Below are 26837 nucleotides of genomic sequence, written 5' to 3'. Positions count from 1 at the left end.
TTCATGCATTGTTTGTTGACATTCCAGCTCTTGATGGCTGGTTCAAGTGCTGTAGTTGTATTAAAACTATGTGTCATTTTTTATAAGGAAGGTTTATTCGTGCCTCATTTGACCTAAACGTCAACTACATGCTGCAGCCATTGTTTGGTTCGTGAAACCGAAACCGGATCAGCATGAGAGAAGAAATTCAATTATGAATTAATTAGCAGTCATAGGAGGATGCCACATGGTGATCCATGCTTTCCGACGTCGGAAGCATCATTTGAAAGAGGAAAACATGCAACTAAAAATAGGTGTCTATACTCCTTTAATGCCATATCTCATGAAGTAACTGTAATCTGCTCTCCTCTGGCTGATCAGCCTAACAGAGTGAGCTTCAAACTATACAGGGAAGTGCTACTTGTAGTTCAACATCACCAGCACTTTCAACCAACTTAAGTTTGATTCTGCTGCTTTGTTACAACATTTTCACCTTAGTTTGCAGATAAGAGAGCAAACGAGCAGCAACAATAGGTGCACGATTCCAGACAGTCAATCAAGCCACTGCTGAAGCCATGGGCACCTGAATAGCTCACCCTTTGGGTAGTGAGAATGCTCCCAGCCCAGAGTCTGGGTCGGAAAGCCGCTTGGCCACTGACAGGTGTCCCCCACCATCGGCCTCCAACAAGTCGGCACCCAGGAGAGATGCTGAGGGGGGCGGCACTGATGACTTGGTCCTCGACAGTGGCACTTTCTTTTTGGGCAACATTGCTTCGGTCGCTCCTGGCGGCAGGCTTTTCGTTTTTAGCAGCTCACCTGCATGGCACAAACACAGGAAGAAAGCAGTCGATGAGTGCCTGCATGAGGAAGCTCGACAGCTCCACATAAGCAGGTTGCCCACAACCCAGTAGGCAGGCCGCCACCTGCCTACAATGACAGGAAGTAGTATGCCACCTCAAGGTGGTGAGATTTCCTGCACTCTAAAACACAGTCTACAGAAATTCAGAAGACAGCATTCTTTAAATTCTCTCCTACACTAAAAATCAAAAATGAGAAGCCACACTTCCACTTGGCCAGGTTTCAATACACACCACTATCTCAACCGTAGTGAACAGGTTTCAGGGCCGCCACAAGTTAGTTACGCAACAATACTACTGTGCCAAAGTAATGTCACCAGCTTCCTCTCTTTTGGCAAGGTACCATGCTTGACTGCATGACAAAAATTACCCACACTGGTAGAAGTGAAAGGCTGCCTCCCAGCTCATCTTAACTGTCGCAACTGAGCCTGACATTACTACCATTCTTGCCGTGGTGCGGACAGGAACATACACACTAGAAAAAAATTAAGCAGTATCATTTGCAGTGTCATCTGTACCATCACTGTATGCCCACAGTTGGACATATTTACATGCCTGACAACACAGGTGTTTGGAACATGGGTACTATAAATGCCTGTAACCAAAATAAACAGCCTGAACCTTAATGCACCATAAATATTCACGCACCAGTGATCTTCAGGCCATGTGGATCTACAGTAGACTCCTTTTAGGATGAATTTCAAGGGACAAGGAAATATGTTTGTCTCACCAGAAGTGCCCCCCAGAAATTATATATGAGCATGCTATGCGTGTCCAAATGTGTGTTACATAAAAACAATGAATAAGATGTCCTTAGGATAATCGCAAATGGAACATATACGGCATTACGCATGAAGTGAGCTGAAAAACGAGGCCATAAAACAGTTACGTTATTCTGTTTGAAAACAGCATTAGCCTAGTTTTCTTCTCACAATCATTTTGCTCTGTCTTTTCCACGGCAACTGTTGTTTATTTTTGCGCGTGTGACCCTAGCTAGATTTCTGAGGCTCCGAGTGCTCTAAAAGTGCCCAGCTGAGTAGATGTGCATTTCTGTCTTATCTTGCTCCTTCCTAAATGTAACTTTATGAGCAGGTGCACCACAAGTCTTTCCATCTTCCGCAGGCAGTGCCCATGCGGCCGTGTCAATTAAAAATGAGGCTCCCAACTGTTCACAGCCCAAAGTCAATGAGCGGGTGCATTCTGTGCCAACATGCATTTTAGTTCGCCGGTGGCAACACGTGGCATGTGACGTGCGCGAAAGAAAGCACGTCCCCGCAAGACAGCTTCTCTGCACAACAGCGCGAAGTTTCGCTGATGCTGTTTTGTCGGGGTGCGCTTTCTTCCGTGGAAGCATTTTATATGCAGTTCAACCTCATTATAATGAAACGGTTTGTTGGATATAATAAAGGAATGATAATTCCCCTTAGAAGTTCAGTCAGCACAGGCTATAACGAACCTACAGCTATAACGAAGTAATCGCCGGGCCCCTTCAAGTTTGTTATAACGAGGTTTAACAGTATATTTCTGTGCTCTACTATGTTGCACAAATGCCCCGCGAGTGCCACTGCACGGGGTAGCCGTGCTACGCGGTCACTGCAAAAGTTTGTCATAGGCAATTTTTTTTTGTTCAAATAAAATCCCACGGAGACCACACAAATGGTCCCACACTGTTCATCTTACCCGAGAATTCATGGTTTATGAGGTTTAACGTCCAAAAGTGGCTCAGGCTATGAGGAACGCTATAGTGGAAGGCTCCGAATAATTTCAACCACATGGGGTCCTTTAACGTGCACTGACATGGGAGAGTACATGGTTTTCTAGCATTTCGCCTCCAAGAATTCGTCTTACCTGAGTTTGTATTGATGGGAGTCCGCTGTATAGGCAGGCCATTTCACTAAGCAGTTGAAGGTCACTGCCATGTGTTTGACACTGAATAATGGGAGAAACCTGACCACACTTGATGCGAAAAGCTCCCACATTCTCTCCCCATAGTTTAAAAGCCACCTCCCATTGTGAAAAGGCAGCTGTGACGACACACAGTTCACTACGTACGCTTGCCTCATCTGTATCACTTGTTTCATATTTAGCACTGCATTTGACAGCTATTTTTCGTTAACAAGCTTTTTTCGCAACCAGAGAAACAAAGTTTCTTGTAATCATCTTGTTGAACGTTGAGCATATGCCCCTAGGTAGGTGGCTCCCGGCACTCTATAGTACTTGCACCCACTCACCGCCTGGAGACGAGTCGCGGCTCTTGATGGCGCCACGCGCCTTCACCTCCTGCAGCTGCAGGCGGGCCTGCTCGGCGAGCCGCTCAGTGACCGACTTCTGGGGAAGGTTGCCCCGCTCGGGGTGGTAGTATTTGCACTTGTTGCCATACGTGCACTTCTTGCCGTATGGGCAGCTAGGTGGTCCCTCGGGTGGCGGAGGCAGAGCGCCGCTCTTGCGCAGGAACGCATCTAGAGAGGGGCCGTGCCGGCCCAGCGGATCATCAGGGGGCATGAACCTGCAAGGCAGCACCAGGATCGGCTTAGAATATGAAAACTATCGCTCCATTGTTACAACAGAAGCTTGGCTTGGGCACAATTTTCTGAAAACATAGCACAAAAAATACACAGACAACACAGATGTGGACGGGACATGCGTTAACTCGCAACTTGCAGCACTGTCCCGGGCTGAAACACACTCATCAAAATGACATTACATAAGACGATTCAATGGCACACGCAGTACATAAAAGTTGCCAGGCCACACTATTTTTTGGTCATTTCGAAACCTCCGACTCCTTGATGGATAGCTGCTGCCCAAAAAGTTTAGTACGCTAGGAGCACAACAGTCTAGACAAAAAGAACGCCAGTGGTTGATTCTGAACAGGAAAAGTTTTGAGAATAGGAGATACAAGCAGCAGTGCACACACATGCTTTCATACCTGTCATTGACGAATGTGTACATGAGCAGGCGCTCCTCGACTACACGCTTGAAGTCTAGGCTCTCGGCCACCAGGTCACGGTAGTTGTCATTGGAGACGACCACGCCATCATTCTGTGCGGCCATCTTCAGGATGTAGCGGTCTTCGTAGCACACCATTCGCTTCCCACCCACGTTGCGCGATGGCGTAAAAAACAGCAATCGCTCTTTCTCAAGCTGCAGCAGGATCTCCTGGTCTGCGTGAAACAAACACAGCGAGCCCAGGACTGATGAGATGAGTCAGTGAATTCAGCAAACGCTTATAGGAATTCACAAGTAGATGCATCACAACAGCTTTAGCAAAACGTGCATCACAAATGTGGCATATTCACAGACAGCAAACCACAGAAGTCCTAAGCCAAGGCAACATATGCAATATGTAACAATATCGAGTGAGCAAATGAGTGGGTGAGCCATTGTGCTATGGCATACATTAAGAGGCCATCCCACCTGAACTCTAAGAGGAAAAATTTACAACACAATGTGTAGATTAATAAGAAGAGAAGAATAAGAAACACCTACCTTCAAAGCAAATGCATACAGTCAGCCTTTTAAGCGTTCTTCGATGAATGTGAGGCAGTGCTTCGATTTAGACTTCGATGATTAAAACTGAAGAACTAACAGCCACAGCCACAGAAGTGGCAGCAAGCTGTTTGTGCACGCACCTTTGATGGGAGTCTCGGCTCGCGAGGCTTCCTTTCGCCAGCTCGGAACAAAGACCGAGATGTCCGTGTGACCCCTGGCCCTGAACCACTCCACAGCCAGCTGGATGCCTCGGCACGAGAAGACTTCCTTGTTGCCGTGACTGCAAGAGAAAAGAAGGCGCACTTGTAACATGCCATAACCAAAAATAAATCACCGGGCAGTTACCCTCATTGAAAACCGGCAAACGCTTATTTGAACTCGTAAAGTCTTATCATGAGAGGGAGATAACTAGAAGGACAAGAATGGGGTGGAGCGCATATGGCAAGTTCTCGCAGATCATGGGTGGCAGTTTACCAATTTCCCTCAAGAGAAAAGTGTACAACAGCTGTATCTTACCGGTACTCACCTACGGGGCAGAAACGTGGAGGCTAACGAAACGAGTTCAGCTTAAGTTAAGGACAACGCAGCGAGCCATGGAAAGAAAAATGATAGGTGTAACGTTAAGAGACCGGAAGCGGGCAGAGTGGATGAGGGAACAAACACGGGGGTTAATGACATCCTAGTCGAAATCAAGAGAAAGAAATGGGCTTGGGCAGGACATGTAATGCGAAGACAAGATAACCGCTGATCCTTAAGGGTAACAGAGTGGATTCCAAAGAGAAAGTAAGTGTAGCAGGATGGGGCGGCAGAAGGTTAGGTGGGCGGATGAAATTAAGAAGTTTGCAGGCAAAGGGTGGATGCAGCTGGCAAAGGACAGGGTTAATTGGAGAGACATGGGAGAGGCCTTTGCCCTGCAGTGTGTGTAGTAAGGCTGATGATGATGAAAGTCTTATTGGATCACAATTACATCACTCATGAAGTCAACGTGATCAGGCCAATCAGTGATTGGCATTGTGACTAGAGTAAGCACGGCACAATGCCATGAAGTCATGTGTGACATCACTCTATTTTGAACAATCAGCGTGCCACGCTGTCATGATCTCACTCCACTCTGACCAATCAGCATGACACTTTGCACCTGGTGCGTTACACCAATGCCGCACAACAGGAGGAACAAGCATTTAACAGCTGTCACTGCAAAATAGGTAACATACTTGTTACTCTGCATGCCCAACAGTTGGTACTACGCAAAAGGGTAAATGATTCTCCTCCTTGACTGATCCCCTTTGACCCGCTAGCATAAAATTTCAGGTGGTGGCAGTTGAAACGGAAGTGACCACAGCTTAATCAGATTAACCGCGACGTCATGAAAATCGGCCGACGCCACTGGTTGCTTGGAAGGGCTCCTTTAAAGGGCATTTGCCGCTTCGTTCTTGAGTTGTATCCATTATAGACACGTCTGCATGAAAACACGAACTAATGCAAGCCAAAAGTTAACGGTGGGATGCTAGAAATACAAGAAAAAAAAAATAACTCCCAGACTTGTTCGCCCTTCCCCAACAGGGCAGTGACTGCAATATTTTTTCGCTCTACAGCATACCTCGCTTATCTGCCACTCTCTGTTTTGAGGAGCAGAGTCAGTGTAATACGTTGTCCGGCTGCTTAAATTAAACAAATCGTTAGATGAGAAGGTTGGCGCCCGTGCGCGCCTCCTCGGTTTCGCCTCGCGTCAAATACCTTCGCAACAAGGCCGGACCTCGACCCCTCTGCCTCCAAGCAGCAGCAGCAGCAGTAGTCTCGATTTCATAACAGCGCTCCTGTCTATTCTCTCGCTGCCCCAGACATCGGAGGGGCCACCTGAACCGAGAGCACTGAAAGGAAAAGGAGAGGGGAGCGCCGCCCACTTACCAACCCCTCTCCACCGTCATCCGCCAAGCTGCCTTGGCTATTGTGCGTGACAGCAGCGGCAATCGGGCTTCACTGCACGACGCCCACGCGCGCAAAGAAGAACACCCACGCGTTCCTCTTTTTGCACCGAACACGGCGCAGTGCAGTTTGTACCGCCCTATGCCAATTTGTTCCGTTCACTTATCTGCACGTCACGAAACGCGGCGGCCGCACGCAACAACCATCCACGCACACACCTCGAGGGATCGCTACACTTCGTGGCGGAGAGCGAGAGTTCACTAAAAAACTGCACCCTTCTAAATGTTTGGCCGTCTCTGAAAACCTGTTTGCAGAGCCACTGAGCTCAAGACCGCCACGCGGCAGCCGAAACATGTTCCCGCCGGCCTGTGAGCCGTTTGTCCACACAGTCGACACGGTCACGCCGACAAGTGCCCGCGCTGAGGAGCTGGCCGGGCACACGTTAGTCAACGGGCGGCGACATGCCACAGTTCGAGAGCGGCGCGAAAAGATATACACCTCAGCTGCGCTAGGCAGCTGGACTTCCTGATGCTGCGCTTTTCTTGTTTTGTGCCTTATCTCAGTCACGTGAGTATCGCCGAAATCACTGTGGGCCCGCGTAAATTTACGTCACGAGGGGGCCGGCCCAATCAGCGATGAGCTGAGGGGTGTTGGCGGGATGACCGGGAGTGCTCTGGCGGCTCGACTGTGTTGTTGTTGCTCTCCCTTTGTTCTATCTTCGCTCACTGCATCACCCATGCTACTCTGATATACAAAAAGGTTTTCCTTTCACAACGAAAGTCGTCGGGATCATCTTTCGCGCAAATGCCAGTCACAAGAACGGGCCGTGACGGCAACGAGACGGCCTGACCTCGCTACGCAACAGATCGAAGCGAGGAAGGAAAGAAGGAGCCTTATGCTCTGTTTTTAAAAATTCTTCGGTTTTCGAAATATAAGACAAGCACCTGCATCGAGACCGTGAACCGGCGTTACAGGGGGCCGCCAAATGAATCGGGTATTTTTTAAATTATTATTTTACGCCAAGGCGATGTCGTTGTTGATAGTCATTCAGTTAAAACTCAGTACAGAGCTTTTCAACTACTAATTACGTGGGAAATTTTTCAGCCCGAAAGTTGTGGAGAGTCGAAAGAGGCCACAAGTCACCCAGGCTCTCACAGCTAACGAGCTGTTTCCAGCGCTGCGAGAAAAGTCCGCGAAATGTGAAACGTCCGCGCCAGTTGAGAAATCAATTCTGTGATTTACCTATGGAAGGGCCCCAAGCTCCGCGGTACATTCCCCCCGGCCTCGCCCCGAAAAAAAAAAATAACCACATGGGCGCGAGTTTCGTCCGCAAGTTCCAAATGCGCACCACACAGAGATTCATCTCCTGCAGTTATGTACAGGCTGGACGTCATCCCTGTTCACGTCTACCGAAAAAAATGGTCCTTATTTCGAATGTTCCCATATGAGCTCCGAGGCAGCTATGGGCTCCAGCAAGTCCCATCGAAGAAATGTTCGACGCTAGCATGTGCTCCATAATTCATAAGGGCGTGCGAATATTCCAAATTTTCGTATAGAGAATCAAATATCGTTTTACTCGAAATACTCGCAGAACGAACCGGACACGGCGCGTTCAAAACATTTTGCAGCGAATCGAATGCGTTCCCAAGTTTCATAAATGCGCTCTCATAAATCACACTCCCTCTCTTATCCCTTCCCTTACGGCGCGGTTCAGGTGTCCAACGATATATGAGACAGATACTGCGCCATTTCCTTTCCCCCCAAAACCAATTATTATTACTCATAAATCACCCCCCATATGGCGATTTATGCTTACGGTGACACATTCATCGTTCAGAAATGGGCAGCGAGACATGGTTCATCCAAGACTACCAAATTATGCCTCCAAGCCTAATATAAGAGGGCACAGCATGAACTCCCGTCCCTGTTATAAAGTGGCATGTGACGCCAGTCTAGTCTGCTCGCTGTCATCAGTACAGCAAGAGGTAATTTTCCTGCGACTACGACATGACGGTCGAATATACCGACTTCGTACTGAGCGTCCCTATAGTGGAAATCCGCGTTGCGCCTTTCCACATATACAGGTTTAATTCCACGACTTATACTGCCGGTGCTATAGCACTTCGCTGCTACGCGACAATATTTCTTTCGTAAGGGTATACTCGACACATGCAGCGAATGAAAACACAAATATTCGATTCCATTTTTCGCTACACTTTTCGTATTCGAATCGGTTTCGAAAAAGCATACCGTTCGCACACCCCCGATAATGCCACAAGATCACGGGTAACCCGATCAAGGAGCTGTATACGCGGGCACCGGCGCTTGGCGGTTTGGCTAAGAATTCTTTCTTTTTTCCGGGCAAACGATCATTAATCACAGCTGCAAGAATCTTTAAAATAAAGTTAGGGTTAGTTCACTCCACATCACATGAACGCGTTGTGAAAAGCTCGACAGTTGCCCATACATTCTCACGCATACCTGCACCTCGTGCATGGCGCACATGCGCACCTGCCTTAAAGCATGCAAGGGTGCATTAACGCACTCGACCGAGTTAGTGCGCTCCCTTTTTCCAAATATAATCTAAAAGACCGGGGGCATGGAAAGGTGCTTCAGCAGCGCAATACGCCCTAAAACGTGCAAATCTTTTTTTCCCCCGCGCGAAAACGGAACGATCCTTCCGAGCGTCGTCAAATTGTAGTGTGAAAACGGAGGCGCACCAGCTAATGCTTCCCCTCTTTCTCGCCCTTTGCCATCCTGCAGCGCTTAAGGGCGTGACGTCAGCAGCGACCCGGTGGCGAACTACGACAACAAGAACCTGCAAACACGCGCACAGTGCTCCACTGCCGATTGCACAATGCAGCGTTGCAGAGAAGAGCGCATTAACCCCCGTCACACATCGCTTCAAACAGGCCGCGATACACGCAGTCGCCGATCCTTCCAGTGCAGTCTTTTTTTTTAACTCTTTCTTTTCTGTTGGCACGAAATCGAGCGCGAGCTCACGTGCGAGACGCGCGCACGCGGTAAGAAATTTTCTTCGCGACAACGCGGATTTTCCGCGTTGGCCCCGCAGCGAACGCGGAAAATCCGCGTTGCCGGGAAAAAAATTTTGGGCGCTAAAGGATTCGCGGTCGCGATAAAGGTACGAAGAAATGAAAATAAAAAAAGAACAGGAACTAGCAGTGCAAGAGAAGAAAAAAAAACGAAGGAAAGACGAGAAGCTATGAAAGAGTGTGCGGCGACGTTGAAGTCAGCACGTCTATCAGGAAACCCCAGAAATGAAAGGGCTACAGACCGTTTACATATACGGGATATCGTAGGACGCGGCCTATAAAAATGGTCTATAGACTTTCTATACACTTATAAACTAGTGCCTGACTGTAGATATTTCCCTTTTGTCTATTCGCAGTCTAAAGTGTACTAAAAGTGTGGCCATAAATCTAGACTGTCCACAGGATTTTAATTGCCTACACCGGTTGACGCGATTTGTCAATAGAAAGCCCACAGAATTTATTGAGAAAAGTCTCTGGACGGTGTCTAGACAAAAGAATTTTTTGTTAAGGATTTTTTGCGACGGAGACGAAATGCTAGAGGCCCGTGTGCTGTGCGATGTCAGTGCACGTTAAAAACCTTAGGTGGCCGAAATGATTCGGAGCACTCCACTAGGACGTCCCTCAAAGACTGAGTCGCTTTGGAACGTTAAACCCCATAAAACCATTTTCTTGTGCTTTCATATACTATCTCATATGCAGTTGTTTATTACTTTTGTCTGTGCATTTTTATCGCCACACAGCCTTGCGCGCACCTGCAGTACATAAAACGTAAAATAAACAAACAAGTACAGGCAAACCCCGTTATGACATACGAAACAGTCTACAAAGTTGTGACGGATGATATGCGCAAAGTAAACGCTATTTTTTAAGTCCTGGACTTCACATATTTAAAGGTGCACTGTGCGCGGCGAAGAAAAAAAAGACTCGCAGGAGGATTACGATACTCGGTAATGAGAGAGCCGCTGCTGCAGGTGATTTCTGCGACCGTCTGTTATTTTTGTTATTCAGTTTTGTTTTGGCATCGAAAGGTGGGGCTCGGCACCGAGTGCGTGTTCGCCTTCCTTGTGTTTCGGTTGTCGTTTCAGTGTGTATGCGCCCGTCAGCACGCGGTGCTCGCGGAAAACGACCTCGAGGGCGTTCGGCGTGCCATTAGCTCTCCCAATCTGAACAAAATTCTTCTCACTGGCCCTAACAAGCTAAATTCCTACTGGCTAAAGAAATGCTCCCCGGTATGTTTCTGACGCTAAGGGGGTCTCGAGAGAGGAGCGGTACTCCAGAGTTTTCGCACGCCCTTTGGTAGTGACTGACTGTGTTAATACATTAATCTTGGATCTTTTGTCTCACTTTGCTCAGTTTAACTAATATTTCGGACCTATCTTTAATAAACCAGGTTAATCAACGCTACCCATATCGACGTCCCGCCACGGACATACGACGCTGCTTGCACACAAGGACCCCATCGACGCTTCTGTGAGGACTTCGTTCGGCAGACACTCTCGTTCCCATCCCTTGTTTGCCGTGCAGCAAACCGCTGTTAATGAACAAACAATTCTGAGTCGGGCGAATGCAGCGAACAATTTTACAGCGAGAGCTGTTAATCTTTGGTTTTGCTGTAGCAGCATAAGGGGTGTCCTAGGACAAAGCTTCCCGTATAGCCCGTGGAGCGCTGCGCATGCGCACAGGTGGGGGGCGTGGCCGCAGACACCCTGCCCGGCTGGACGTCTGAATTACGGAGAGGTCACAATCTCAAAGCGGTCAAAAAGCCCCGCTCCTATTGGTCGGCACGGTATGGCCGACATATCGATCGCCAGGAGTGGTACTAACTGATCCGCTTGCGATCTGATCGTTCCGTAATTCGGCCTTTGAGCGGCAGCGCGGCGCTGTGCGCATGCCTCGCTAAAGGGAAAGACCTCGTACCGTAAAGCTCTAGATGCCTTGGAAGCCTCATCACGGAAAAAAAGAAAAAACGCTATAGGGGTGTCTGTCAGAAAAATCGGGGAAAAAAAACATGGCGTGCGTTGTGGTTTTCCATAAAATTCTGATTGCTCGACACAGTTATGACGGCATCAGGCGACGTGACATGCCACCTGCCACAGCTCCGATCTCAGCCCTCCGTCTTTATCGCCCTCTCTCCCCTCCCCGTCCGCATTCGAGTAATCATGGACAAAAATGTGTTATGGTGTCATAAAATTCGCCGATTGGGCAACAGTCCTGACGTCATCGGTTCACGTGACGTGCCACCTTGCCACATCTGCCAACCGTCCAGCTCTCCCCCACCCGTTTTTCTACCTGCCACTTGCCAACCGTGCGCGGCATGGGCAGAAAAGAACAGACAAGCGCCAGCGAGCGCCTGCTATTTATTACCACACATAATCGGTAACTAAGAGCACCCCCAATTTTTTTTTTTTTTGGGGGGGGGGTTGATTCAGCTTAGTCCGATTGAAGTTTATTCTATTTAATTCACCGCAGACGAATGATGACAGCGCCACGTCACGGAAGGCCGCGCACAAGCGCAGCCCTTGCTTGAAGCATGGTCTGGTCATCGCTTCACGCCCTGCACCCCGCATGTCGTAGATGCCCGCTTATGTGGGCACTGATGGGGCCACCTCTTCCCAACAGCCCATTCCCACGGATCTTTCCCTGCGTCATCACTCACCGTGACGCAGACCAGCGCCACGCGCAGGATGGCCCGCGTCGGAGAAGTCGGCAGCGCACCTCGGAGCGCATGATGTCACAGGCATGTAATAATTATAATAAAATAAAATATAAAAAGGACCGGTATGATTACGCGTGATAGGCTCACGGCTAAGTGAGCAGCTTCCAGCACCTTAGCAGTGCCGAGATGAGAGAATAATAACTGGTTTTGGGGGGAAAGGAAATGGCGCAGTATCTGTCTCATCTATCATTGGACACCTGAACCGCGCCGTAAGGTAAGGGATAAAGGAGGGAGTGAAAGAAGAAAGGAAGAAATAGGTGCCGTAGTGGAGGGCTCTGGAATAATTTCGACCACCTGGGGATCTTTAACGTGCACTGACATCGCACAGCACACGGGCGCCTCAGCGTTCCGCCTCCATAAAAACGCAGCAAATTTAAAATTTTTATAGCGTAAGCAGTACGATGTAACAATGCGAAAAAGCCGGCGTGTGTGAGTAGCCTCCGCTCCCCAAAAGCACCAGGAACCTTCCCACCTCACCCACCAGCTAGGAAGCTGCCCACGCACCACCAGCCACCGCCACCCGCGATCGACCACCCCACCCCCGCCCATCTTCACTCTCGAGAAGTGCCATCCACCAGCCCCAAATACCCTCAAAAAGTGCTTACCACCAGCAACTCTCCTACCTCCACCAGCCACAGCCCCCGCAGCACCGTAGCAAAAACCAATGGCAACATCGCATTCAAAGACGCTGTGGGAAAACCCAGATGCCCTCTCGAGGCACCAGCCATCAGCCACCTCCCCTACCTACCCCTTAGTTAGATGGATGCTTGTTTTGTTTTTGTTTTTTTTTAGGGAGGGGGGAGCTAGGCGGCACATGCCCATCGACAGCACTGCGTGGAGGTCTCGCCAGAACGTCGTAGCATTGCATTAGCGTACACCGCATTGCGGAAACGAGCGCAGCTACAAGTTGCGTTCCCATTTCCAAGGAAATCTCGTCCTGAGACTGAATGATGACCCCAGACGGGCCGCTTACAAATTCTCTTTTGTTTTTCTTTATCTGTGTACCGGGGCAGCAGGTACAGGAGGAGTTCAGCGAGGAAGCGCTGCTCGAGTGGCGCGCAAGAAGCGAAGTGGGCGACGGAAGAAGGCCGCACCACAGAAGGTGGCCGAGGGACTTGCGCACGCAGCTCACGGCTTCAGCGCTCAAGATGTTGCCCCCTAGGGACTATATATGGTCGGTCACTCTGCTAGCCCGGCTTCGGGGGCAACGCGCCCTGCTACGCTTCAAGAACCCCGCGCGCGGTGGAAATCAGACCGGAGCCCTTCACTACGGCGCGCCCCCAGTGCACGGCGTCGATGCTCGCGCACGTGATAACCAATTAGCCATCAACCGCCAGCCCGGGCTTACATTCACCCGTGCTCTGAACGAGGCAGAGAGCGAGCGGGTTTCTTCTCTCTCTTCACCCCCGGCGAGCATTCTGGTTCGCGCACGAGGGCGATTGCCCCCCACCACAACCGGCGAGAGAGGAGGAGCAGCGCTCGAGAGAGATCCGGGTAGCGCACCGGCCGCCGTAGTGGTAGTACAAGTGCAGCGTCCGACGGCATCCTGGTTGCGCCTCCTCCACTCCATTTTTATTCCTTTCTGTCGCTGGCACTTCTCGGTGAGGACCTCGTCGCACACCTCTGCTGCGGCGGCTCCTTGGGTATGCGCGGCTCGTGCCCCGCGCATCCGGTCGGCGTGCCTCCCTGCCGCCGGAGTGGTCCTCCTCCGGTTGCGGCCAAACAGCTGCGCCCCGGCCAGTGAACGGCAGCAGCTGATGGTCCATTTGTACACGCGCAGAGGAGGGACAGCCACCGCCACAATCCCCGGTCGCGATTACGCGTATGGTATCATCTGCGAACTGGTGCTGCATTCCTGCCAGTGGCAAACGAGCTGCTGCGCTCCAACGGCCCGCTCCGTCTACTCGCTGAGCGACCGGGAGACGCTCGAGTGGCTGGCTGCGCAACCAGCGCCCAAACTACACCGCTTCTGTAGCAGAAATGCTGGGACGTCGTGGCCGAAGGCCCTTGCTGATCGGGGCAAACCGCGGTGAGGTTCTAGATCGACCGGAAACCGCTCACCCAGACTGCAATAATCGAAAAAGGGCCCGGTTTTGCACCACTTGCCCGTCAAAGATGCAAGACCGCATTGGCATCATCAGTTCGACGTAGTATAGCTGATTATTATTATCATTCTCAAAGCTGCCGCCGCTTCGGGCATCGAACCCACAACCTCCTGCCAGGCAGCCCCAAGCGCCTGCGGGTAACGCGGCAGATCAAAGTGCACGGCCACGTGACTAACTCACTCTCAAAGAAACTAGCGTCAATTTTTGAAGGACAGTGAAGAAGCGCACCTATACCGTTCATTAAAAAAAAATAATGCTACAAAATATAAATGAAAAGTTCCCCGCGGTTGTCTTCGGAAAGACAGGACCACCACAACGGACGGCCTTAGAATCCTCAAGTCACACCAGGAAGCCACATACAGTCAGACACTGAATCGTGACCCACAGCTTCTCGATGCCAGTGTACGTTAAAGATCCCCAGGCGGTCGAAATTATTCCGGAGCCCTCCACTACGGCACACTCTAATTCTTTCTTTCTTCCTTCACTCCCTCCTTTATCCCATCCCTTACAGCGCGGTTCAGGTTTCCAACGATATATGAGACAGATACTGCGCCATTTCCTTTTCCCAAAAACCAATTATTATTATTATTATTATTACTGTGATTATTATTCTCGCTCCCTAACTGTGCTGATTATCGACACAAAAGTCTGGGCCAACCTCCTCCGACTACTCAGCGTGGAGAAAGGTTTCGTTCTATGGCGCACGGACCCACAGTAGAACCTGTGGAACAAGTACGCCCTCAGCAGAGTTCAAACGTGCGGCCTCTCGCCCGCTGTTAGCCGATGAGGCGCTAGAACAACACGATGGGGATGGATACCAAGACAAGCACGTGACTGTCTAACACAGTGTGTGACCGAGTGTTTCTTGTAGGGAAAGCTATTTAAAGCAGCCCTCGACAACGATGTCGACAACGATCCACAACTAAAGCACGGTGCAAAAATTTCCATAAAAAATTTCCCATCAATCCGTCCCTACCTTGAGCGAAACTAGAACTCACAAGACACGACTGTGGGTGATAGAGTGATACTCGACAATGGCCTACTTATAGACGCCCGCACGCGGCTATAATTAGGCGCAGCTATCGTCTGGAATGTCCTTCGCATGATTTTACAGCTAGCGGTCCGAAGACACGGGAACACATGGCCGGCGGCAGCCTCTAATGAGCAGAATATATCGCGAACTGCAATCCTAGTTGCCTGGCAGGCTTTACCCGATGGCAGGTGCTGCCACCGGTGAACTTGTGCGACCCCGGTCGTCCTCAGCAACCACGCGTGACCAATGATTTATTTAACCGCTATCAGGCAGGTTTATTTATGGATGAGGGCGCCATCTTTTATGGATACCGTCGGGTGTTATCTCACTCACTCACACACACACGCACACACACAAACGCACACACTCACACAAACGCACGCACACGCGCACCCACACAAGCGCGCGCGCACACACACACACACGCATGCACACCACACACACGCACGCGCGCATACACACGCAGGCGCACACACGCGCGCACGCAGAAAAAGAAAAAACGACGGGAAGGAGTGCGCGCACATAAGACTCGATGAGCATCAGGGCATTACTTGAGGTGCCTGAAGCGTAGAGCTTAGCCGCCTATTCAGTTTGTCACGATAGGTCGTGTCAAATGCAGTCACCACGTCAGACAAATGCTAGATCCCTAAGCGCTAACCAGTCACTCTGTGTTCGCGACACCGCCAGTGCTGGCTCCCAAAACTCGGCATTGCGGCCACGACAACACCCCAACCCACAAACACGGCCGACGGGCCAAGTTGTTTCCGGCTGGAAAGTACGCATTACAGTTCCGGTCCTGTGCAGCAGCCAACCTGACAACACTAGGCCCTTCGCGCAGGTGGGAATTTCATTCATTGCACACCAAAGTGGCAAAGGACGTTTACGCCCGAACAGCCCGGGCCGGCCATGTCCACCGACCGACACGAAGTGCCCTGCAGGCCGCGACGAAACTTACGACGGGCGACGACAGTTCTGTTATCTTTCATAATAATAATAATAATAATAATAATAATAATAATAATAATAATAATAATAATAATAATAATAATAATAATAATAATAACTGGTTTTAGGGGAAAGGAAATGGCGCAGTATCTGTCTCATATATCGTTGGACACCTGAACCGCACTGTTAGGGAAGGGATAAAGGAGGGAGTGAAAGAAGAAAGGAATAATTTCGACCACATGGGGATCTTTAACGTGCACTGACATCGCACAGCACACGGGCGCCTTAGCGTTTTTGCCTCCATAAAAACGCAGCCGCCGAGGTCGGGTTCGAACGCGGGAACTTCAGATCTGCAGTAAAAAAAATGAAAATTGGTTTTTGGGGAAAGGAAATGGCGCAGGTTCTGTCTCACATATCTCGGTGAGCACCCCAACCACGCCTTAAGGGAAGGGTAAAGGAGGGACTGAGAGAAGAAAGGAAGAAAGAGGTGGCATAGTGGAGGGCTCCGGAATAATGTCGACTACGTGGACTACCTGCACTGACATCGCACAGCGGACGGCAACAATCACCATAGCACGAAGCCGCTCAGCGCAGCCTTCTCGGTAGAACTGCACAGACTTCGTCGTATAGCCATCTCTTCATCCCACACCGCACAAATGGGACGTTTTTTCTTCCCGTGGAAACCATACGTACATACACACAGTGCTTGTGGACTAAAGCTTACGGGATGCCAATTTCGTAGAAAAAAAATTCTCCGTTGCTCATGGCCTTGTTAGCTCGAGTCCGTTCCGACGCATGGAAGTATGCGCGTCTCCTCACTCATCCAGGCTTTTTTTTTTGTTCACTGAACTGGTTTGCCACTCTCAATTTTTGCCACCAACGCGCATCCCGTAAGTTTTCTGTCCATGACTGTACACCTGAAACTCGCACAAGCTGCATTAGCAATAGGCACGCAGCTAGCCGCGAAACATGGGGGGGGTGGCGTCGTGTCGCTCGCACACGCAACAAAGTTGCGACACAGTTACGCAACCGTTAAAAACAAAATGAAAACTAACCGCGGCAATGCCTACCCGTGAAACGAGCGTTTGTTCTGTCGCGCAGAAACATAGGAGCTAGCCCGCGCAGTAGAGGATTCGATGCTCGCCATCTGCCAGGCATTCCGGAAGACGCGCCTGCAGCGATGCGCGCCCCCCATCCATAGCGCACACGCGAAGGCGGCCGCGCCAGACTCTGCGAACGAGCCGCTGTGGCGCCAGGGCTTCCAGGACGGGACGAGTCACCTGACGTCACCGGCGCGCGGCGGAGTACGGAGAACCTCCCCGAGACAGCGGAAAAAAACGCCACCACCACCCCGTGGGGGCGGGTTCCGCTCTCTCCGGTACTCTGTGGTTAAAACAGCCTTGCGAGCGGAGACGGTCACGAATTCATGGTTAACGAGTGCAAAAAAAGACGTCTTAACCACTAGCACTTCTCACGTTAACGGTCACGAAGACTGTCAACAGGATGACTCGATTCTTGAGCGCGTCCATGCCGGATGGAACAGTGGCTGCAGGGTGTTAAACAATTTCTCCCTTTCTGTGACGCGACAGAGACAGCCCACTTCGCCACGGTATGATAGATACCATAACAATGCCTAACCGTTAACCTAACCTAAACGTTGCATTTTTTTCGTCTCGTACTAATCTCTAGTCTCTCGCTTTGCTCAACGAATATCAACCTTAAAGCGTCTCTTACTTCTAAGTCTTCAAAATTGCACGATTTCAGCGATTCCACCTGAGCAGAGCAAGTCTTTGGTGCATTAAGAGATGACCTATACATGTAACTGTCGCGGTTCCATATGGTGCAACAACACGCATCGCATGGGTCTGGATGATTTTGGCCGGACTGTTTCGTCGCCAAGCGCCAATTCTTAGCTTCGAAAATTACCCATATTAAAATGTTAGCAAAAACGGTTCTTCATTTAGCTCCTTCAGCCGTCATAACAGTGCACTAATTAGCACCGCTTCAATTTTCCTTGTACCTCCCCCCCCCCCCCCCCCCACTCCGCAATGTCTGTAGTTTGGCTGTACAAGAACACAATGAACACACCATTATGTAGCTTTCTCTTTCAAGCTTATCGTGGTGCCCAGCCCTTGCTCTTGACGTCTGCGCACGTACAAGCCAGCTGGTTCGTCAGGAGCCGACACCTTGGTACCGGGACGACGCTGTAAGAAAGGGGAAACTACCGGTTCTCTTCTACTTACCTCAACCGTTCTTCGAGCGAAGCTATGGCTTCTTACTCCAGAACTTAGAAGGTTCACCGCACTACGTTCGCTTCAATTTTACGACGGTTTCTAGGTGAACCTGCCGAAACGGAAGTTATGAAGCATCTAGGAAGGCGCCGTAACTCATGACTGGGTCGCGAAGCGAGGGGGGAATTAAAGAAGACACGAGAGAAAGTGACTCGGGAAACGGAAGCTATACGATACGGCCTCGCAAGCGACGTCCTCGTCACTGGCATCGCCGATAACAAATGTAGGCTGCCCCCGACATACGCCGCAGTCCAGGTGTGCGCGTACTTCGGACACCAATATTGGCAGCCACACCTTGGCTCCCCACCCCTAACGCGTCTGGCGGTGTCAGCTGCGACTGCACGGACGTCACGCGACTCACCCAGCCTGCGTCTTCCTTCAACGCTAACCCGAATGACGTCAAAAGCACATGGCAACTAGCGATCGTCTGGACCGTAAACCACAGCTGTCCGCGCCCTTCTGCGTCGTCCTGCACCGGTATGCGTAAGAAATGACGGACTCGACACCTGAATGAGAGCTCAGTGGGCGTCTGTATGGGGGGCCTCGTCGCCGACCACGCGCTCGTCAGGCACGTTTGGCGGCCACGAGCGCTTTGGCGCCGCACCAAACTCGCGCGAACATCGCCGGCGTTTCTTATCGCTGCCGCCTCGCGCAACGTCTCCGGTGAGTCTTCCAAATTCCACCTTGGGAGAAACAGTAAAAAACAAAGCTAAAGAACGGAAGCCAATGAAGCGGCGGCAGACGGAGCGGGCCAGCACCGTGACGTCAGCGAGTGGGAGGGGAACCGGCAGACGTTCCGCGCCAGGAGGCAGTTCTCGGATGCGGCGTCAACAGCCCGTCGCCCCGACAGCCATCACCGTCCAGCCGACACCGGGAACGACCTCGAGGTGGCCTTCGCCTCGCGGAGGAATACCCCGCGGAAGCTGGCGGCCACACGTCGACACAACACGTCTGGCAAGCCCAACACGCACACACTCCATTGATCTCGGAAGACAAAGCCCATGACAAGCGGCAGAGACGACCACCGCCATCCCTCCCTCCTCCGAGGTTACACTCCCCCTGATCATCACGGTCCGGCTGACCGCGGAAGAGACGTGCTGATGCTCCGGCGTCTACTGCATAAATGCGAGTCGCATGCATGCGTTCCTCCCGAGACTCGTTCTGTGCAGGACAAAAAAGCACACAACAGCGCGAGTGCTGCTTATTTCCTTCTGTCTTTCCTCCAGCGCTGCTCATTGTTTTCCGCCTTCTTTCCATCGGCGGGGTGGCGTGCAGGGGCGGCGACCATCAAACCGGAACCTTCCCGGAGGACGCGGTGGCAGTTGTGACGCACACGGGAGGGGGGATACCCCCAGCACCGCGGCGAAGAGCTGGAGGAGGAGGTACGGCGCCAGCCTCGCTGGGAAAGTCCGCTTCTCAGGACGTGCCGATGCCTCCGCACCTGCGGCTTTTTTTCTTTTTCTCCACTCGGGCGAGACTCCCCGTTAGCTGGCTTGGGCTTTTTGTCTGCTTAGCCGACCTTCGACTTTTTTCTTTCTCCACCTTCTCCGTCATTCTCTTGCCGCGTAGAACGAGCTAAAAGATACAAATGCAAAGGCAACGGCCGCAGAAGCATTGTGAACCAGCAGAGCCATAAAAATTGATCCGGAGTTCCCGGGTTCGAACCCGACCGCGGCGGCTGCCTTTTTATGGAGGAAAAACGCTAAGGCGCCCGTGTGCTGTGCGATGTCAGTGCACGTTTAAGATCCCCAGGTGGTCGAAATTATTTCTGGAGATCTCCACTACGGCACCCCTTTCTTCCTTTCTTCTTTCACTCCCTCCTTTATCCCTTCCCATACGGCGCGGTTAAGGTGTCCAACGATATATGTGACAGACACTGCGCCATTTTCTTTCCCCAAAACCAATTATTGTTATTATTAGAGCCATAAAAAAGTAACGGAATAAACAAACAAACTTCGGAGTCGTGTCATTCCCTATCTTAAAGAAGAAAATGCGATGGCATTTAGATTGCCGCCTAAGGTGTGTAATGTTCTTATGATTTTCCAGCCAAAACTCCGTATGGAAATCCGGAGACGTAAAGCTGAGTCGCCTCCCAGTCCTCTCGGGTGGGGTCTGGGATAGGGGGTAGGGATGGGTTCTGCTGTTAGGCCCACACCATGTGGTAGGTGTCAGACACCTTCCCACAGTGCGAGCATCGCCCGTCGAATTGAGGATCGAAATGCTTTAGAGTTGCCGGGCATAGTACCGTGTTAGTAAGGAGGCGCAGGAGTACCCGCTCGTTGTGCCGTTCTCTGTCGAATCCTCTCTGCCTCGTTTTCCGCCAAGAGTGAGGACGAAAAATACCCTTTTTTTACTCTCTTCCTTGCTTCTCCTTTTCCGGGGAAAATACTGACGTTCCGGTTTAGAGTCTCGCAAAAATAAGGCGCTGTATGGAGTGCGTGCTTATGCCACTGGCTCGACACTGCGGCTGCGAGGGAGCCCGCAGTGGTTCCCAGGACAAGCCGGGTAAGAAGAAATGGCGCTGCACAGCAAGCCGCAGATCCGCGGCAGCGCGACCAGTGCGGTACTCAATCGACTCACGATGCCGCTAGAGCTACCCCCCCCCCCCCCCTCCGCGTCCTCCCGCGTCCTCCTCGCGGCGTGCTGCTGTCGCGCTGCACGGCCAGACCGGGTCACGCGCTCTCTCGGACGACAACAATCGACGTTTATTGAGCAGCGAGCCCACGTCTGAAGCAATGAAAGGCAGGCACGCGACTCGGAGATGACGCCGTCAAGCCCGCAAGCAGCCCCCTGGACGAGGGCGCACCTTTGCGAAGCAAACGACACGCGCTGTTCACGAAATGCGGCAGTGGCGGTGCATCCAGATGACGTCACACGGCGGCCACCGGTCCGATCGCTGGGGTCCGAGAAGGTCGCTCCTGACGCGACACGAAGCGACGGCCATCGAGCAACCACACATGCATGACTGCGTCATCTCTGGGGGAAGGAGCAAGGGCACGCGACCGTTCTGGCAGGCCATCCTGTTATGCGTTATGGTCCCATGGCACGCAATGCGCCGTCTTTGACACCGCTGGCGTCATGGAGGCACGGGTACTTTTCTTCCGCCTCGCCGGACACACGGTCGGGAGGGGAAGAAGGCAGCAGGCCTAAAGTCCCGTCAAGTAAAATGAATGAACGAAAAAAAAAGTCAACGCTTAACCTACCCTCAGGATTACGACGCGATAGCACCGGAGATCCCTCCTGCGCAAGTGCTCCTTCACCTTTAGAGATTCCATAGATCGCAGAGAGCCCTGATCACTGCAGTGGTTTTAAGCGGTGCGCCACTACACCGCCAGGTGGCTGTTTCGTACAGAGCCACCGGTGGGGATTGAGAGAGCTGCTCTTCCCGAGCTCCCGCGAGGCTAATTTTTCGCACAGGCAGTTCTTCAGGAGGCTGCCTATCTCCCGACCAATGAGCTGACGCGCAGTGCAACGGTGGGCAGGTGGCAAATTTGCACTGACTTTATTCGAATTCATTTCATTGCCACCTGCTTCTTCGTGACACGGGCGGACGCCGGCTTTTCTCAAGAAAAGGGCCTCCAATACTATCGCATTAAAAAACGGCCTGCTCTTAGACGAAGAAACATAAGACGGCCACTCTGCGTGTCAAACTTTGCTCTCCCGGAAAAAGAGGCCTTCACGAGCTGCAGAGCACGAACACCATTACCTCCGTCAGACGTTGGCTTCGATCGCCGAGTATGCTCATCGGTTTTCGGATTAATAGAAGCTTTCCCTGGCACCGGTGCTACCCAGAGGGCACCCCGTGAGTACCTGGCGGTACTGGGAATCGAACCCCGCACCTCCAGCATGCATACTCAAAGCACTAGGCCACCACCGTGGTCCGACTACAGCTTAACGAAACGCTATTGGACCTGAAGCAAATATTACAAATTTCGCGTAACGCTAGCTAATTAACTAAATACGCTTGAATTAAAAATACCCCGAGGAGCGCCACATGACGTCGGACAATAATTCAGGGTGCCTAGGGGTTGGGCTTTTCAATGTAAACCTAAAAAAATTGGCCGCCGACTACGCTTCTCGGCAGTGCGATTTCTGAGCAGCGGTGTTTGAACCGCAGGAGACCGCATATGGAACACGCAGTGCCGAATGGAAGCGGAGCCTTGCTTCGCGCGAACGCACGGCGGCGCGCGCTACTCTGGCGCCATCTCTGAGCGAGCGGCGACCACAACTGGCACTCCTTGCGAAGCGCTCGCCACATAACGCGCCGATGACGTCATGGGCGAGCAGACGACAGAGCGCGCTACTCTCGAGCCGTCGGTCTCTGCCGCGCAATCAACCATCCCGCTACCGTCTTACCCTTACGACGAATACAAAATCTTAAAATCGGTTTTAACCGAAAACATCAGAGAATGTTTACTACATTCGAATCGGCGCCACAGGACTGACTTCTGCTACGCAGAAAACGACGGTGAGCGGGAGGTGCCCTGGGACGGAGCGCTAGGCCAGCTGCGAACGGACGATTCTGCTCGGGGTTGGCACCCATCGATGCGCACTAAAACCGTCAATGCTCGATTAGAAGTTACACTAGGACAAAGGAGAGTCAAAGGAAGGAGGAGCAAGAAAAGGAGACCAAGCCCCCTGGCTTGTGGTGTGCACGGTTTGTGTCCGCTGTCTCACAACACGCCTCCGCAGACTGAAAGGCTCCCACTCATCACCAAGCGTCGTCCCTTATTTAAGCCCGTTTTTCCCTCGCATGTAAGGACGCTCGAAATCAACTGTTAGGTGGCGCGAAAAGGTGTCACGTCCTTGCTGCAGCAAAGATTCAGCCGCAGTTCCATCGCTGTCGTCAACATGTAGACTACTCCACGCATTTGCTAGCAGCCCAGTGATGACAACCCATCTTTTAGACCATTCGTATTTTTGAGGAACAACGCTATCACGCAACTTGTTACCTTTACTTCCGACAACATTTTCTTCTGCACTAGTTCTTCACAAGTAATTAAAGACTATTCATCCGTTACTGGCAAATCGAATGATCTAGGCGACTAAACTGCCTAGATAAACTGAGTTTTGAGTGAACACTAAAATACACCACCGAAAAACAAAGGTAATATCCGTCCGTAGGAAATAGTATTCGCAAACAACAGTGTTCTTAAATTACCACACTGCAAAAAAATTCCGACCCCTAATATAGTTGCGGTGTATCCGCCCCCCCCCCCCCTTATTTTTTTCTTTAAAGCCTTGCCTGAATTTGCATGGAGCTCTCTCTACATGCAGAAGCATCGCTCCAACAACGGCCAAACTTTCTCCTCAAGCACCGCTCTGCACAAGCAAATACACGCGGATCACGGAAGCTTGTGCCGCGGGCGCACGCTCTCCCGCCTTCGACGGCGCACCGTGGCATCCAGCGGGAGTCACAAGACCAGCCGGCGCGTACCAGGATCCGAGCGCGCGTAAGGAGAGGCGCCTCCGGGTTTTGCAATGCTGCCCATCACCGGCCGCTGAGCACTCGGAGGGCGCAATAAAAAGTGGCGAAACTCGCGCATTTAAATGCGGCCGTATAACGCTCGCACGCGAGCGGCGCCATGCTCTCAGCAGCAGTCGCGAAGCGGCCACGCGCCCATCGTTTAACCGCCTTAAGGAGACGTTGGGAGCCGTCAAGCCTGCGCCCATATCTCCTCTGCATCAGCCGTCGCTAACGCACGACACGACTGCGAACGTATCATTTCCCCCCTCCTGACGCCCCTCGCACGCACGCACGCATACGCACACACGCGCGCGCGCGCGAAGTTGTGGGCACGACAACAACCCTTCCGGAATACTGTCACCCGTAAAAGAGAACCCTTCTGCTACTACTAAACGACGACGTCGGAACTAGGGACGTTATGTCGCCCACACTGCCAGGACCCGGGAGGTCGCACGCGGCAGACGAAGCCGCCGTTTCCAGTGCAGGGCGAAGTGCCGTAACGTCCATCACTGCCACGCAGGCGGGAGCCGCGGAATTAGTGGCGACACAGCTGCGGTACGCTTGACCAAAGTACGAAACTCTCGGCCGCTGCAGACAAAAACTAAACAGACCGTGAACGTGACGCCAGTGCCAAACCCGGCGCCCCGTGATCGCAGGTGTGCTCACCTCATGGCCACGTTGCTGCCGTCGATGACGATGGGCCTGAGCGGGTCGTCGGCCGCGAGGGCGGTGGAGGAAGAGCAGAGCGGGTGGTCCACCCGGGACGAGGCCCCCGCGCCGCCAGAGTCGACGCCGGTCGTGGTCTGGTGCTGTTCCCGCGCGCCCAGCCGCACCAGCTCGGCCAGCAGCTCGTTCTGGCCCGGCTGAGGCCCGAGCCGCCGAAGCGCCTGCTGAACCTGCGGAGGCACCACCGACCGTCAACGGGGCGCGCAAGGTTGACCACGAGCACGCGCAATCTGATTTTAACTCGCCAGCTGTTGACTGGAGTGCATCCCGGCACCCGACGACGCTGACAATGCGCGCCTACTTCTAGATTCTTCTTTTTTTCATGACTTGAAACAAATTGTCGATGTCCCCACTCGCATGCACTGCAACTAAACGATCGATTATTGACCTTATATTTCTGCAATATTTTGCTGAACCCAGTAACCACTGCTGATGGTATCACGGACCACGAGATTGTTCAGGTAAATTTAAAAATTAGTACCAAAAATAAACGCTTTTCTCGGTAAAAACTTTTCGTGACTTTTCTGCTGCAGATGCTGAATCTGTTTGACAGAATGCATCTTTCGCTATCTGAATTTGAGCATGGCGGAGACGTCACCACTCTTTGGAGCGGGTGCAAGAAACTAGTGCATTCCACACCGACAGGTTAATTGAGTGAAAAGACTGCAAAGCGTCGGGACCCTTGGATTTGCCGCTACATAATCCATCTAAAGCAGCGCATCAAACGGAACGGAAAAGTTACGCCAGTATTAATCACCGTTAAAGACCAGATAGCTATGTCAGTATTAACCGCTCTTAAGGACCAGCCAATTGGTTACTTAATTGAAGACAGCGCGCAGTAAGTTTTGCGGGCAGACTGTCACAGCTTTCTTAAAGGAATCTTCTGAGAAATTCTGGCGCTATCTGTCAGGTTCCAAAGCCAGGTCTGAATCAGCTAAAATTAACGGTAACGTGTGCACGAACCTTACCAAGATTATTAACTAATTCAATACTAGTTTCCACTAAGCGTATGCAGCGCCAAACACTCAATCGTTGCGAACGCAGAACGTTGGTCTATCACCGCTCGAAACACAATGCCTGATCTAGCTTAGCTCATGGTCACGAAGCAATATTTTCTCGTTTTCTAAATGTTAAAGTGAAAAAATGATACGGCGCTCATGGCATACCGACTGCGATCGTTACAGGATACCCCGAAGTTGTATCGCATTATATCTATGTTCTCTTTAATGCATCACCCACAGCTCGTAGCCCTTTCTGAAGACCTCCTCGAAACTCAAGTGACTCAATCCGAGATCCATTTTAGATTGTGCCACCACGTCCTGCAGGGCTGATCGCCTCAAAACCAGGGGAGAGCCACCGTCACCTGCGCCTCGGTGTATCCCAGCTTGACGGCGAACTCGAGCCGGCTGGCGTACTGGGGCCCCGCCGTCACGTACTCGGCGAACTCGGCGCCCAGCGTCTCGGAGACGGTGCGCGAGACGTCCTCGTGCTGCCTGCTCGTGCCGGCGTCGGCCGGGTTGTTCTCGGAGTCCGAGTCGTAGCTGGAGTCCTCCGACTCGAGGGTCCTCCTCCGGCGCACCGACTCCGGCCGGCCCGTGGACTCCACCGAGCCCGACGAGGAGAAGGCGCCGCAGCGCAGCGCCGACACCGCGTCGGCCGCCGACACGGACTCGCACGCCGTGGCCAGCAGCTCCTGCGTGGGAGACACAGCTGAGCATCCGCTGCAACAAGACGGCCGAGTTGGCTTATGATCGAAGGGACGTTACTGCAACAGAGACCAACTACGTGGGGAACATGTTGGTTAGCCTCTGTTGTAGCGCAGTAACGTTCTCTGAACCATTACTGAGCATCCGCCTTGCACGGGGAAATGCAGGGTAGTACACCATGCGCCCACCGATTACGCGATGGTCCCTTGGCCTGGTCCTCGGCCTACCTGGGATGAAACGCTCGGGAAATGGGTCTTTGACCACGGCTTGTGTAGACGAAGGTGCTTTGTGCAAGGGCGCTCTTTGGCGGCCAAAGCTGTACCAGCGCCATACAATGTAATAATAACAACAACAATAATAATAATAATAATAATAATAATAATAATAATAATAATAATAATAATAATAATAATAATAATAATAATAATAAACAACCATTCAGAGCCAGGGCACACTAACCGCAGCTGACGTCCCCTTGAGAAACACCTGCTGTTGGGTTGTAATTGGTCTACCGCACCCGCAAGAAGTGGCTAGAAGAACA

At 51.7% G+C, this 26837-nt stretch overlaps 1 protein-coding gene across 2 annotated transcripts in view; it reads right to left on the bottom strand.

Moving 5' to 3' along the window:
- Positions 1-26837, bottom strand: part of LOC144096619 (uncharacterized) — a 137891-nt gene that overhangs the window by 14814 nt on the left and 96240 nt on the right. For both annotated transcript variants that reach the window (XM_077629435.1, XM_077629436.1), the window contains exons 2-7: positions 25954-26283; positions 24531-24760; positions 4469-4608; positions 3766-4000; positions 3068-3342; positions 576-795 (exon numbers count right to left, since the gene is read on the bottom strand). In XM_077629435.1, the coding sequence (XP_077485561.1) occupies positions 576-795; positions 3068-3342; positions 3766-4000; positions 4469-4608; positions 24531-24760; positions 25954-26283 (1430 nt within the window). The remainder of the gene's footprint in view (positions 1-575; positions 796-3067; positions 3343-3765; positions 4001-4468; positions 4609-24530; positions 24761-25953; positions 26284-26837) is intronic.

Source organism: Amblyomma americanum, chromosome 7 (genome assembly GCF_052857255.1).
Source record: "Amblyomma americanum isolate KBUSLIRL-KWMA chromosome 7, ASM5285725v1, whole genome shotgun sequence".
Taxonomy (NCBI): domain Eukaryota; kingdom Metazoa; phylum Arthropoda; class Arachnida; order Ixodida; family Ixodidae; genus Amblyomma; species Amblyomma americanum.
The sequence above is the reverse complement of the archived record's forward strand: the minus strand, read 5'-3'. Positions and strand labels throughout refer to the sequence as shown.